Source organism: Podarcis erhardii (assembly GCF_964252035.2).
Source record: "Podarcis erhardii genome assembly, chromosome: 11".
Classification (NCBI taxonomy): Eukaryota; Metazoa; Chordata; class Lepidosauria; order Squamata; family Lacertidae; genus Podarcis; species Podarcis erhardii.
The window spans coordinates 23,175,366-23,189,652 of NC_138501.1; the positions used below are offsets into that span (position 1 = coordinate 23,175,366).

The following is a 14,287-nucleotide window of genomic DNA, read 5'->3' on the forward strand; positions in this document are numbered from 1 at the left end:
CTGCCGCATTCTGGATTAGTTGTAGTTTCTGGGTCACCTTCAAAGGTAGCCCCACATAGAGCGCATTGCAGTAGTCCAAGCGGGAGATAACTAGAGCATGCACCACTCTGGCGAGACAGTCTGCGGGCAGGTAGGGTCTCAGCCTGCATACCAGATGGAGCTGATAAACAGCTGCCCTGGACACAGCTGAATAGGGTGTTCCGATTCATATCTTTTTTGCAGCCATTTCTTGATCTCTCATGATAACTGTTGTTTTTTTCATGGCCTGCTTCAAAACTTAAGAGATGACATGTTTTATGATTTGCTGCATGCATGAACTGTTAAATAAAATATCCGTTTGTATCCTAAGTGTCAGTGCCTTGACACTTGAAACTTTGAAGTTTAAGTTCTGTATTCGTCTGGCCCATAAGAATTCGTTGGTAAGGCTAAGACCAGTAAAACAGCAAAAGGGTTTAGTGTCTGTTTTTAGTTAACCTCATCACTTTTAACACAGCAATATGCGCATATGTACCACAGGCTTTGTATGGAAGACAAAACCCGGGAGGGTATGCTGGAAAAGTGTAACTCATGAAATAGCTGGACACGGAAAACCTTGAAAAGAGCTCTTTGCTTCTGAAGAATAGTATAGAGGCAAATTTGTGCAATGATATACATAAAGAAAAGCAGGAAAAGTGCTGGGGGGAGGAAAGTGGTGCTACAAGCTGTGGCTTAAGTATGTTACAGTGGTGCCCCACAAGACGAATGCCTCGCAAGACGAAAAACCCGCTAGACAAAAGGGTTTTCCGTTTTTCGAGGCACTTCGCAAGACAAATTTCTCTATGGGCTTGCTTTGCAAGACGAAAATGTCTTGCGAGTCTTGCGTTTTTTTCGCTCCCCCCCTTTTTCTAAGCCGCTAATAGCCGCTTAGCCGCTTTGCCGCTAATAGCCGCTAAGCCGCTAATAGCGCTAAGCCGCTAATAGGGTTGCTTCGCAAGATGAAAAAACCGCAAGACGAAGAGACTCGTGGAACGGATTCTTTTCGTCTTGCGAGGCACCACTGTACATTGGCCAGACAGATGCTTCCAAAAAGTGCATCCCTGTATAATATTCTCTGATACAGATCTACGCACAAGTTACAACATTGTACAAGTACTTACACTTTTTTTTAGGGGAGAGGGCTCTATCATAATGGGAAATTCTTCTTCTCTGACTGTGGGTAACTTATAAATACTCATTTACTTGATACCTACAAAGTAACCCGTGTGTCTTGCCTAACATTGGAGACAGGTCAAAAGAATGATATATAAGTATACAGAGATGGGGAATCAGCCATTGTGTATTTCTCCCCCACCCCCCTAAAGGCTGTGGTGCAACCTGAAATCTCCATAGCACCCACAGTCTATGTAGTCTGAATGTCTGCCACCTTCTTCATAATCCACCTTAACACTCTTTCAAGATGACTTTACATCATCCAGCTTTTCTTCTCCATACCTTTGCTTTGTTTATTTTGCCTGATGAGTTCTTACAGAAGTGCACTTAAAATATGTATATGCCTCCAACCCTCCAATATCTAAAATGTACTGAAATTTTCTGCTCTGGAGAGAAGCAGCAACATAGAACCCTTATCCTTTTTCTAACTATGTTTGATAGTAGCTACGGAAACTCCCAATTTTTGTTTCTGTTTCATTTAGTTGCAATGCATTTTTTTTTAAAAAAGCATCACTAATTTTCCCATTGTGAAACACTGATGTTAGCTAAAATAGTGAAATCTTTCTAAAGTTCTTTTGCTGCCATTGTTTCCTGGTTGCTCACAGATTGCGTTTTAAATCGTTCCATAAACATATTAATGGAAGGTTCTGCAACAAAGGTATCAGTAGCATTGCAGTCTTTCACAGGAAGTGATGAATCACTGATACTCTTGCTGTTCATATTTATAGTCATGCACCTGCTTCCTTGAGTCAATATGCAGTCTGAAGAATGGCACTTATTTCAGATATGTGCTCATGGTGGAATAGACCATGCTGCAAATGGCTGAAATATTTACAGGAGTGTTTTGTAAGATGAAGTGCTTTTTGAAATAGAAGGAGAGGTGGCTAGATTATCACAACAACTGAGATTTTAAATAACAAAGCTGCCCAGAGATTATTTTGAGCAGATGCAAAGGAAAGCTTTTCTTCCTTCTACCTTCTGAGTAAAAGAGACATTAATTTAGATGGGAAAAGTAAAGATTAGGGTGTAATCTTATTTACAGTAGGTGGTTGGGTGTGATGATCTAATACTTCCAGTGCTCTTCAGCTTATACTTGGCATTTAGAGAACTCCGGCCTGGTAGCCATTTAAGACTTGTGGACATGTTTTTTTTTTAATGATAATTACTGAAAACCTATGTGGAGTTTTGCGGGTTGTACTTTAGTTGTACTAAAGTAACCATGGTGGGTCCAGGATGCCAGGGGCATTGCCTCCTCTTCTACCAACCTACCTACTTCCCTAATATGAGATGGAGAGGCCCTTATCTGTGTGTGTCCCATCTAGGATGAAAGCGTGGTCGGTGGTGGCATGGGATAGAGCCCTTTTAGTGGCTCCCACCATCATTGTGGAACTGTCCAGGGTTCAGCCCTTCCCAGCCCTTAAACCTGAGGTCTCCTCAGAAGAGGAGCAGAGGATATGGTGAACCAGGTAGGAACTTCAGAGCTGCATCAAGCATGGTTGGACTAGCTGGATGCGAGGCTACTTGAGAAACTGAGGAAGCACCTGCTCAGATCAGGGCTGGCTGAGAGCTTGGGAAGGGGCAGAGCTTCCAGATCCTGTAGAAGCTCCCAGTCTGAGATGATTCATTGTGGAGGCAATAGTTCTTACTCAAACTCCATTCTGCCTGACCTGGGGAATATGGACAGGACACATTGTCCTGAGAAGACTAGATGTACCCCAGTTACCTATAGCTTTTTAAAATGGCAATGATTTTTCTAAACCTGAATCCAATCCTTAGCAGGAGACTTGCAGAACAGACAGCTAAATCATATGGAGAGGCTATTGTCCCTACTTCCTAAAGGAAGCAATAAGGTCAGTCCCTCAGTAGCCTTTGCCATTGATGTCAGCCTGTGTCCCCTGTTCCTACGTAATGATGCCTAGAGTTATACTAGGTTACCAGTATAATAAGTATAATTGCTATGCCCTCATGCCTGCCTTTGCTTACAAATGGCAACACATTTGGGATTTTAAAATAGAAAGCTGCCACTTATACAATGGCATTTGAGGTTTTTTGGAATATTTGACAGCATTTTACAATCTTCAAATAATAAGCAGTCAGTTTATGTCAACTAAGTAGCATGGCAACCATTTTTTTAAAAAATATACATGTTTTTACAGATAAATATGTGAGCAGGGCTGCCTTACAGTTTGAAATACCAGCCGTAGAATGATTAATTTGATGGTTCTTATGACCGCATTCTTATCAGTTCATCCTGATGGCAACTGTCGAAAGGGTGTGTGAGTGAGTGAGTGAGTGAGTGAGTGAGTGCTAGGGATGAATCCTTCTATTCCAATCTGTGTCAGATCTGCCTGTGCTCATCCATAAACCCATTCTGCCCATTTCTGAATTAATATATGAAATCTGCAGGGGAATGTGACACTTTTTGAAGCCGAGAACTGTGTTGCAAAACTCGGAGAAGTGCAAAACCCCTAGGATAATTGTGTGATGATTGACACATTAGTCTGGGAGGTGTTGATCAGGTTAGTCCGCATTGGAAATCAGAGAAATCAAATTCCTCTAGAACCCTTTCTGGTACATTTAGAGTAAACAAACACTCTGTTAATTTCAAGAGCACTGGTTAGTTCCTTACAGCCTAACTATAAAACATTCTTCAGAAGTTCATTGCATTCATCGAAATGGTGCTTATCTTCTAGGGAACGTACTTTAAATCAGTGGCCCATTCATTCAGCAGGTATGCTGTTCTTCGTCTTGCTTAAGTGCATCATAAAGTAAGAGGTCCTTGTTGATTTCAGTGGGATTGAAGATGCTTCTGGATTTCACCCAATATTTTTCAGATGGTTAGATGCCACACAGTGCTTTGTGAAAGCATGTGGGACGCCACAGCCTTGCACGTTCATTTTCAGCCTTTATTTCACGCACACCTTTTTATCTGAGTTAATGTTTCATATTTATTATTTTATTTTTTCCCATTAATCTCTTCCTCTTCAGGTGCAATCTAGCTCCCGTGGTGGAGTATGCTGCCGATGTGGGGACTAAATCAGATTTTATTACCATGAACCCATCAGTTGTACAAAGAGCATTTGGAGGCTTTCGGAATGAGAGTGACAGAGAGAAATTTGTGCATAGGCTATCCATGCTGAATGACAGTGTCCTTTGGATCCCTGCTTTCATGGTCAAAGGCGGAGAGAAGCATGTGGAGTGGGTTAATGCATTAATCCTTAAGAATAAATTGAAAGTGCGAACTGCCTATCCATCACTGAGACTTATTCATGCTGTCAGAGGGTAAGTGTCTGGAAAAGACTGGCCTGTCCTTGGCACAATAGAACTCATAACTAAAATTTTCACTAGAGTGAAAGAATAGCACTAGAAAGGTTTATGATAATTCTGTTCTTAGCACAATGGAGTACGCTTTCGATAAAGTCATGCTTGTTTGCCTGAAAACGTTTCCCACTCATTTAGTCCAGGCAGAGGCAAACATTGGCAATGATTTGATTTGGTGACCTCCTCTTTTTATGGGACAGAGCCACTTTATGAGGAATTATTTGAAACCTTCAATTTTATAACAGAACCAGCTAATGCCAATATTAAACACTCTTATTTGAAAGTTGTGTTTCTGTCCTCCAGCTGTATGCGTTAAATTTCTTCTTCTGAAACAGGCCTTTAGTAGCCATAATTCTCCTGTACAATCAAGAAAATGGATAAGCTTAACAGCCCAGACATGGAGTACCTCTTCGTGATTTGTTTTTCTCTCAATCCTTCTTGTACCTCTTTTTAAATCCCCCCCAAAAGTTTCTGTGTCAATTTAGAAAATATAGACAAAGTTGCTATTCTAATTTCAGCTTACCTGGTTGTGTAAAAATCATGTCTAGCTCCCATTGCCCTACTTCCTCTGTTTATGCATTAAGAATTGCATTAGTCATTTTGTCACAAAAGTCGAATTCTTGTCTGTTGTGATCTATTAAGTCTTCCTTAGAGACACTTCTTTCTAGAATTTATTTCTTCATTGTGCTGCATTGCTGTGCTGTGTGTTTTCCTGTTTCGCTTTTTCCTCTTTTCTTCTTTAAAAAATTGTATCACAGCATATTTGTGGCTAGAATTAGCAGTTTTTCAGTCCATTAAGCATTGCTTGCTTATTAAATGGGAGATACCCTGTGGATTGAAGATGCTTTATGAAATGATAGGATTTTCATACTGAACTTGCTGTCAGAATTTGTGCCCTATGCAAATTTAACTGTCAAGTATATAGTGGGTCGGATGCAGAGAAATGCATGCATAAGGAACTGGAAGAAGCACAGTTTGATACCCCTCCTCCCTGGCAGAAAACCTCCCCCATGAACTATGGCACAGGGGTCCGAGAGAGCAGGGAATATCTGAAAACAGAGGTTGCCCTCAGCCATTTTTTTCATAACCCCTCTTTTTCCTCTCAGCCCACTGCTTTATCCCATCCAGCAATGTCCCCCGATCCCCTGGGAAACCTTCTCCAAGAGCTTCTGGTGGAGAAGGTCCTATTAAGCACACATTTCTCTGGATCCAACAGAATATTTTCTTCATTGATAGAATGTTTGAATGATATTAATCTAATACAGGCGGTGACCATATTGTGTGTGGGGATTCCATTTCCAGTCCCTGTGCATGTCGGGTGTGTTCATAAGCCTGCCCCATTCCACCCTGTTCTGCCCTCTTCCGAGTCCAAAATAACTCATGTGTCGGCAATCGCATGTCAGTTGGACACACCTGAAATGTTCACCGCTTGTATAAAAAGGTAAAGGGACCCCTGACCATTAGGTCCAGCGGTGACCGACTCTGGGGTTGCGGCGCTCATCTCACTTTATTGCCAAGGGAGCCAGTGTGCAGCTTCTGGGTCATGTGGCCAGCATGACTAAGCCACTTCTGGCAAATCAGAACAGTGCACGGAAACGCTGTTTACCTTCCTGCCGGAGTGGTACCTATTTATCTACTTGCACTTTGACGTGTCTTCGAACTGCTAGGTTGGCAGGAGCAGGGACCGAACAACGGGAGCTCACCCTGTCATGGAGATTCGAACTGCCAACCTTCTGATTGGCAAGTCCTAGGCTCTGTGGTTTAACCCACAGCGCCACCCGCGTCCCATCGCTGTTTGTATAGATCAGCTTTCAAATCTCATTCAAAACATTGCATCAATTTGGAGATTGACTTGGCTCTGCCACCACAGTTAAAAGCTTCCACATGCCCATTGCTGGAAACGGCAGGACAGGAGAGTCTTCTTGGGCTGGAGTCCTGCTTGCAGGTTTCCCATAGGAATCTGGGTGGCCGCTATGAGAACAGGATGCTGGACTAGAATGGCCATTGGCCTGATCCAACAGGCTCTTCTATGTACCCCATTAAAGCCATTTTAAATATGTACCAGAAGGTTTTGTCCATTTTCAAGTATCCTTGATATTGTTATGATGGGGCTCTTTCTTATATCCGCATAGGTTCACAAGTCATTTCAAAATTTTAAGTATATTACACAAGCACAGCTATCAATCAAATGAACAATCTTTTTGAAAAAAAATTAGCTCTAATGCAGTAAATTGTTTTTTTTAAAAAAATGAAACAATCTAGAAACAAATCAGGCATACATTAACTTCCACAGAGAACTCTCCTTTCAGCTTTTCCGTCATCTTCCCCAGTCTATAGTTACCCACAAGGAAACAAACAAAACCCTTCATATTTTTCCTGTGAGAGTATTGATAGAAGTTCAACTTCTTTCCGCTCGGATAGGGATTGAGCATGGGAGAAGGATTTGATTCAGTTCTCATTTAAAGGTAAACCTGCTTAATTTCCAAAACATTGCATGAACTGAAATACAGCCATCCTTTGAAATGGCTGTAGTGTCTACAAAAATGCCTATGTGAGGGTAAAGTGTGCAAAAAAAATGCATATATTCATGAAAATGACATACCAGAATGCATTCTATCTGGAGAAGTAGCTTTGCAAAAATGTGTGGATTTGGAGAAATTTGCACCAATTAATTTTCACGGCAGCTGACATGGAAATGGGGAGAACTGAACAAAAGATTAGAGAAGTGAGCAACTTAGAGAAACTACAGTTGACAGATTCTCTCATCCCTGTTCTTGATAACACATGCTGGCAATATTTGCATTATTTGCACTCAGAAGCAGAGGGTAGAGCCAAACATCTGAATGCCTTTTCCAGTTGTTCTCTGTGTGACTTTTCTCACAAGTAGTTGAAAGGATTCAAATGCAGGCCCTGTTTTAAAAGGCTGGGGTTTTTACTCAGCTGTAATGTTTAAGCCAGTCTTTTAAATTCAACTTTCCCCATCTTCCCAAGAAGAAAAACTGTGACATTCCACACAGCAACATGAATGATCTTTTCACTCTAGCATCTGAACATTTTTCAGCAGCACTTTTCTGAGGCCCTTGCTCCCCATAGCTTTGTTGATTACTCTGTTAAATAAGCTCATATCACCTGTTAGTTACAGAGGTAGAGAGTTGCCACCATTATACCTGGTAGGACTCCTGTAGAGCTGCACAAAAATCGAGACAAAAAAAACAGAAATGAAACAGTTGCAGGGTTTTGGGGTTTTTTTAAAGTCTGGTTCAAAGATGCAGTGATGGAAGAAAGCTATACATTAAATTCTGTATGTCATACAGGTATTTTGTTTGCTGTTGGATTGTTAGGGGAGAATTTAAGACCATCAGAGCCTTTTATGGAGGGTGGGAATACATCAAACAACAAAGCAGACAGGCTTTCAGAATTAAAAATCAGGATTAAAAACTAAAAAGCAAAGATCTTTTCCTCCTTCTGAAAGGAAAAGAACTCTACAGTTCTATGATTCTATAATTCTTGGGAGAGTCATGGTGTTCCAATGGAATAGGTCCTGTACTTGCTTCAATTTCAGTTGTGAAGGGACCATAGGGGGCCATTTGTGGATGGTCTTAATCAGAGACGCTTGCAAAGTTTTCCTGAGCCAGGTTTAGGGAAGTCTTTTAGGAACTCATAAAAAGCATGCTCCAAAGGCAAGGCTGACATTATTCTGTTTGGATGAAAATCCATGGCAGAAAAGATGGGCCAGCTTCCCTGGCTGATGAATGCTTTCCATGGCCAGAAGAGAATTGGCTCCCGGCTGAGCAAAGCTTTATCAGCCAGGCATAATGGCAGCAAAAGATCCAGTTGAAAATAGTTTTGGCATGCTGAATATTCGGCTGCCAGAACCTCTACCAGCCACTTACTTCATTACTGTTTAATGTGATGGAACAAGGTTGCTCCATCCCATTAAATATCACCAGAATCAAGAAGTACAGGGGCATTAGAGAGAGTAGGGAAGCCAAACCTTCATGAAGGACCTGCGTAGGTTGGTGTTACTCTCCCATTTTTGGACTTGTGTCCCTGCCCCTCTTTTCCCCAGCCCTCTCTGATGTACTGAGTTCACTACTTAAGTGTTTATGCCACCAGATGAACCCACAAAGACCTGTATTTTCCTAGCTAAGCAGAGGGAAAGTGTCTCTTTAACTTCTTGCTTAAAAGCAGTGATGGGGCACACCAGCAGAGCTCATCTGGCAGGCCTGCTTGGGCATCTGTTAAACCCTGTCCTTGCCACCTCCCTGCCCCAGTTCTGTCCATGTAAGTTGTAGCAATGCCTGTGTGAGGAGTGCAGTCCCACATCTTTGCCCCACCACACCAGCTGCTACTGAAAAGTAGGCCTTTTCTGAGATGGTGCTATAGGAAAAGAATGCAGTGACTAGAAAAACTGGGAAAGCTGCTGGCTCTGATTGGGAACAATTCGTGGAGTTGATACTAGAGTTGGGCATAAATGATGCTGGGTCTTTGGTTGAAGCAGTTCCCTTTTCCTAACTGGACATATTTAGTATTTTTAGTGTCATATTTAGCAGAGTGTACAACAGGACTTTTCAGAAATAATGTTGCCAAGAAGAAAATACATGAGTATTATGTGGTTGTTAAAATTTAGAAAAATGTAATATTTTAAATGAAATTGTACATTGTGTGTGTGTGTGTGTGTGTGTGTGTGTGTGTGTTTGTGTGTTTGTGTGTATCCCCTTCTCTTGTTATGGAAACCTTTAACAACAACAACAACCTTCGTAATTGATCTGCACTCATCCATAAGAGCTTAGAAGTGCAATACTTATTAAGCTATGCTGACTTTAAAGAATATTTAAATCAAATTATATTATATGAGTCTTGGATTCTTGGGTACCATACTTCCTTTCTGTGGGCAGAACAGTAAGAACAAACTGGAAAGTACTACATACATATTGCCCTGACCACAAAAATAATGGAACTTAAAAATTGTATGGCCTAGGGGAAACTGTTTCAGAAAATGTCGCACATCCCTATTCATTTGTTAAGCCTTTCCTCTCCCCATTGGAAGAAAGTAGGTGTGTGTGTGAGAGAGAGAGAGAGAGAGAGAGAGGGAGAGGGAGGGAGAGAGGCAGAGGGTATGTGTGCGCGGGCGCTTTTCATGCTGGGTTGAGAATTTCCTCTGGGATGCAATGCCTGAACAGGCACAGTGTTGTGTTGTATTCTATTATGAATCAAGCCTCGTATGCACTTAATATGATCTGTGCACGTCAAAGCAATCTTGCTCTTCCGACAAAAGGGAGTGATATTGTTGTCGGCTTCAGCTGCTATTGAGCACAGCAAGATCTTGAAAACATGAGCCATTAAGTTACTATCTAATAAGCAAATTATGGCAAATTAAGGAATGCAAATTTAGCAGAGGCATAAGAAAAGAGTACAATGGGGAACTGAAGATTGCTGCTAGGCGGGGTGTGTGTGTGTGTGTAAGAGTCAGGAAATAGCAACATACTCACTGAGGCCTTGCCTTTTAATTGAAGAAGGGAGGAAGCTGTGAAAAAGCTTCTTATGATGTTCCCATTAGATAATACCAGTTATCACTGGCTGCGCGACAACACCAAGAGGAGATAATGTGGGTGCTACTGTTGAAACTAACGGCGTTCTGTGTGCTGCACTGGCTCGCCAGATGCAGCTTGTCACGCTGGCCACGTGACCCGGAAGTGTCTTCGGACAGCGCTGGCCCCTGGCCTCTTAAGTGAGATGGGCGCACAACCCTAGAGTCTGGCAAGACTGGCCCGTACGGGCAGGGGTACCTTTACTGTTGAAACACAGATGAATTTGATTTGTGGGAAATACGAACCTATGGTAGTTAGTCTAATGTATATACTCTTAGACCACCCATCACCATGCCCAGTTAGTAGATGGCTCTGCGTACTATGGGAGGAAGGAGGTGCAGATAAGACTAGAAGAGCCATAGCTCCATGGTAGAGTGCACACTTTGCATTCAGAAAGCCCCCAGCTTCTTCCATTAAAGCAGGGGTGGCTAATATTGCTGTATCCCAACTTACAACATTCCCAGACAGCATGGCCAGTGGTAGGAATTACTGTTGCTTTTCCAAAGCCATCACTTCACCATTGGAGGCAGTGTTAGAAACTGAGATATGAAAGGCTAGGAGCGAAATGGGACCTTAAACCTAGGTTATGCGTAAAGGCCACAATCCACCACCCCCCCCGTGAAATAAAGACACAATGACACGTGATATAAGTTTAAACATTAATGGGCAAAATTTGGCCACAACTTTATGGATTACTGAATGTGAGCGGTATTGGCTTAGGCATTGGCATCCAAACTATAACTGATTCTGCCTGCCTTGCAGGGAGACTGGTAAGGGTAACCACCTGAAGAGGGAGCTTGGTCGATGGCAATCAACTCAAGCACTACTCCAAGCTCCCAGTGGGACGTGGCATGGCCCTTACCCCTCTGCGGGCTTCAGATAAAATCCAGATCCCTCGGATTCCTTTAATGGAATACCCTTGATCATGGAGGGGCAGGTGATAGCCGCACTTCCCCTCCCCCCCACACCACTAATCCAATGCCTAACTGCCACACGAGTCACTCGCTCGCCGCCAATACCCTCACACCTGCCAGATATGAAAGCTAGGAGCTAATGGCACCTTAAACCCAGGTTATGGGCACAACAACAGAATGTCTAGGCACACTTTTTTAATAACAATAATACAAAGCTGAAAATGAATGAACTGAAGCCAAAATATTATGTTCATTTTTTCACATGGTCTAGTCCTTCCCCTTCCCACCCTCCCAATATTCTTAAGAGGGTCTCTTCTCCAGTCGTCAGAGAGTAGCTGGAAGTGGGGAGGCAGGAAAAGGTCCTCCTTTCCTTCCACTCTGCAGTTATAATCTGAAATCTTAGGCGCAGTACTGCGCCCAGAGCTCAGACACTGCTCACGCTAATGAAATTTTGTGTCACAAAATGCGCCTCAAACAATGGCAGTTTCAAACACTGATTGGAGGTGCTCAGTCCATAAACCATGGGAGCTGTCTCATAGCTCATACTAACATATTTATAGACAGTATTGCATATTTATAGACATCATTGGGGAGAGGTTGTTGGTGATGCTGGGACACCTTGGGCCTGTTCTTCCTACAAATCAAAAGCACTCTAGTCTTACCTCATTGATCACTGAAGGGATGAAGTTTAGCCTTTGGGAAAACAAATCCCCTCAAGTCCACACATGCCTGCCCTGGGCATGGACACAGGCACCTGGAACAGCTGCCACTACCTCTTCGAGCCCAGGCTGTGTGGAAGAGGGTTCCCGAGTGAATGACTGGCAATGTCACTTGCCTGTTCAAGCTTAAAAAAACCATACACAGCCCAACAAGCCAATGACAATAATCCACCAACAGCATACAAATCAATATGGCTAACCTGATCCAAAACACCCACCCACCCTACTCACACATGAAAAAAAATCACCTCAGCCAATCACAAACAAACAACCACACCCTAGGCCAACCCCAACCTCTCTCACCACCAAATAAACACAAATGAACAGCAGAGAACCTGCACGAGCAATGCTGACACCAAACCCCACATATATTAAGTAAAATAGAAACATCGCCACCCTCCCCCCCATCTTCCCCCTCTCCCCCCTCCCCCCCCAATGTCTCAACAAATGAAACTGATTTGTAAAAATGTTACATGGAAAAAATATGAGAGACATTGCACATACTTCTGTAAAACAAGAAAATCTAAATAAATAAATAAATCCATCCATCCATCCTGAGCTAGGTAATAGTTGCAGTAGTGGTAGCAGTGCCTGCTGGATTTCTGTGTTTGTGGCACAGTGGAAAAGGAACACAGGGCTGCTCTGGAAATGACTAAGTAGTAAAGCAAACAAAGGGAGCAAAAAGATGGGCGATTAACAAAGCGGAGAGTCTGTGCCAGCCAGAAAATGGGTGAAGCCCCTCGTTGACCTCAGAGTTGGGTAAAAGAACAAAGGCCTGTGGCAGAGTTCCAGGACTGCAGTTTGTCCTTGGAAAAATGTTAAGACACCAGTCAGTTTGGAGTTAGCTCGGCAGTTTATAATTCTATGGAGGGAAATAAAGATGTAAGATTGCTGCAGTTTAAAGGGCAAGTGGCCACGCCCAATGATGTGGGTGGCATCCCTCCGCCCTCCAGCTGGGTCACTAGCTGGTCCTGGGTGCCCTCCCGCAACACCGCCCCCCAGGGAAGGGGAGCGGACATGCAAGATTGAATATGTAGCCATAATCGAAGGAAACCATGGAAGGAAGGATGGGAAGTCAACTAATTGTATTTCCCCCCTCCTTTTTGTGCTTATTTCTTTCTTTGTTTTTTCTTTCTGTATTTACCAATCAATAAATTAAGGTTATAGCATTAAAAAAAAAGCATTGCAGTTTTCCCTGGTGTGCTCTAGAGGAAAGGTTAGAAGTTAACCTGTGAGCAGGAGAGCAGGGCAGTCTGCTAGGCAACAGACAGGACTGTGCCTGTGGGAAAAGCGAGACCTTCTTGGAGTGTAAAGCTGGGAGCCCTTCTATCCTAGGTTCAGGCTGTATACAGTGGTACCTCAGGTTAAGAACTTAATTTGTTCCTGAGGTCTGTTCTTAACCTGAAACTGTTCTTAACCTGAGGTACCACTTTAGCTAATGGGGCCTTGTGCCGCCGCCGCACGATTTCTGTTCTCATCCTGAGGTAAAGTTCTTAACCCGAGGTCCTATTTCTGGGTTAGTGGAGTCTGTAACCTGAAGTGTCTGTAACCTGAGGTACCACTGTATATGTGCAAATAAACCATATATTATAAAGATACCGCATTTGTGTGCCATTTCCAAAGGAAACATGAACCCTTGAACGCCTAGAACTCTCTGGAAACTCACACTGCAGTGGAGATTGTGGGTGGTGTGTAACAATATATAGTAGACTGTACAGTACTTAGATTTTTTTTTTTAAAAAAAGCAGTATATAAATGCTTTTGCATGCGTACATACATATATACATCCACTCCCGGTGTTGTAGATCACATCACCAAGTGTAGGCTAAGAGACAGGCTAGCAGTATTATCACCTATGGCCCAAAGATCAGGAAAGTCCTTGAATGTTGAAGGAACTTGTCTCCAATACCACCAAGATAGCAGGTGGGTAATCATATCATCTCTAATGACGTCCTGATGATAAAGCAATTGCCACTTTAGTAGCAAAGTTGTGCTAACATGTAAGGCATACCCTAATTAATTAATATATTTTATCTGGAAGGTAAAGGAAAGCTTCCCTTTTTAACATTTGCAAACAGTTTATTTCATTCTGATCCATATTAGCAGCCAGGCACTGCCTTGTGTTTTATTTAAAATAGGAACATTTGCATAGAACATCCATTTACAAAGAGTGTTGTTGTTTTTTAATTAGATTTTAATGATGAGGTTGTTAGTCAGCAAAGTCACAGAGGCTGTTATGGCACTTTTTAATACAGAGAAATGAATCCAGTGTCATTTTTTTTTTTTAGAATAAATAAATGCAGGAATCTTTCTTTTTAAGCTCTACCAGAGGCACATCATTAGGAACATCTCCTCAAGTAGCAACCTGAACTCAAATCGATATAATCTGAGTAGGGAACACATAAACAGGACAGTATTATATTTAATAGCCTAAGTGAGTCCATTAAACTGTTTTGGAGTAAAGGAATATTTATCTCTGATAGTAACATGTCCCTTTGTGCCTGTCTAACAGGCTCTGTTTTACCTTCTGAAAAACACAACTGCTCAGTAGATA

At 42.4% G+C, this 14,287-nt stretch overlaps 1 protein-coding gene across 1 annotated transcript in view; it reads left to right on the forward strand.

The window, feature by feature from the left end:
• Window positions 1-14,287, forward strand: part of ST8SIA4 (ST8 alpha-N-acetyl-neuraminide alpha-2,8-sialyltransferase 4) — a gene marked incomplete at its 3' end in the record, with an annotated part of 87,468 nt that overhangs the window by 30,821 nt on the left and 42,360 nt on the right. The window contains exon 4 of the mRNA XM_081880555.1: window positions 4,177-4,470. Coding sequence (XP_081736681.1) covers window positions 4,177-4,470 — 294 coding nt within the window. The remainder of the gene's footprint in view (window positions 1-4,176; window positions 4,471-14,287) is intronic.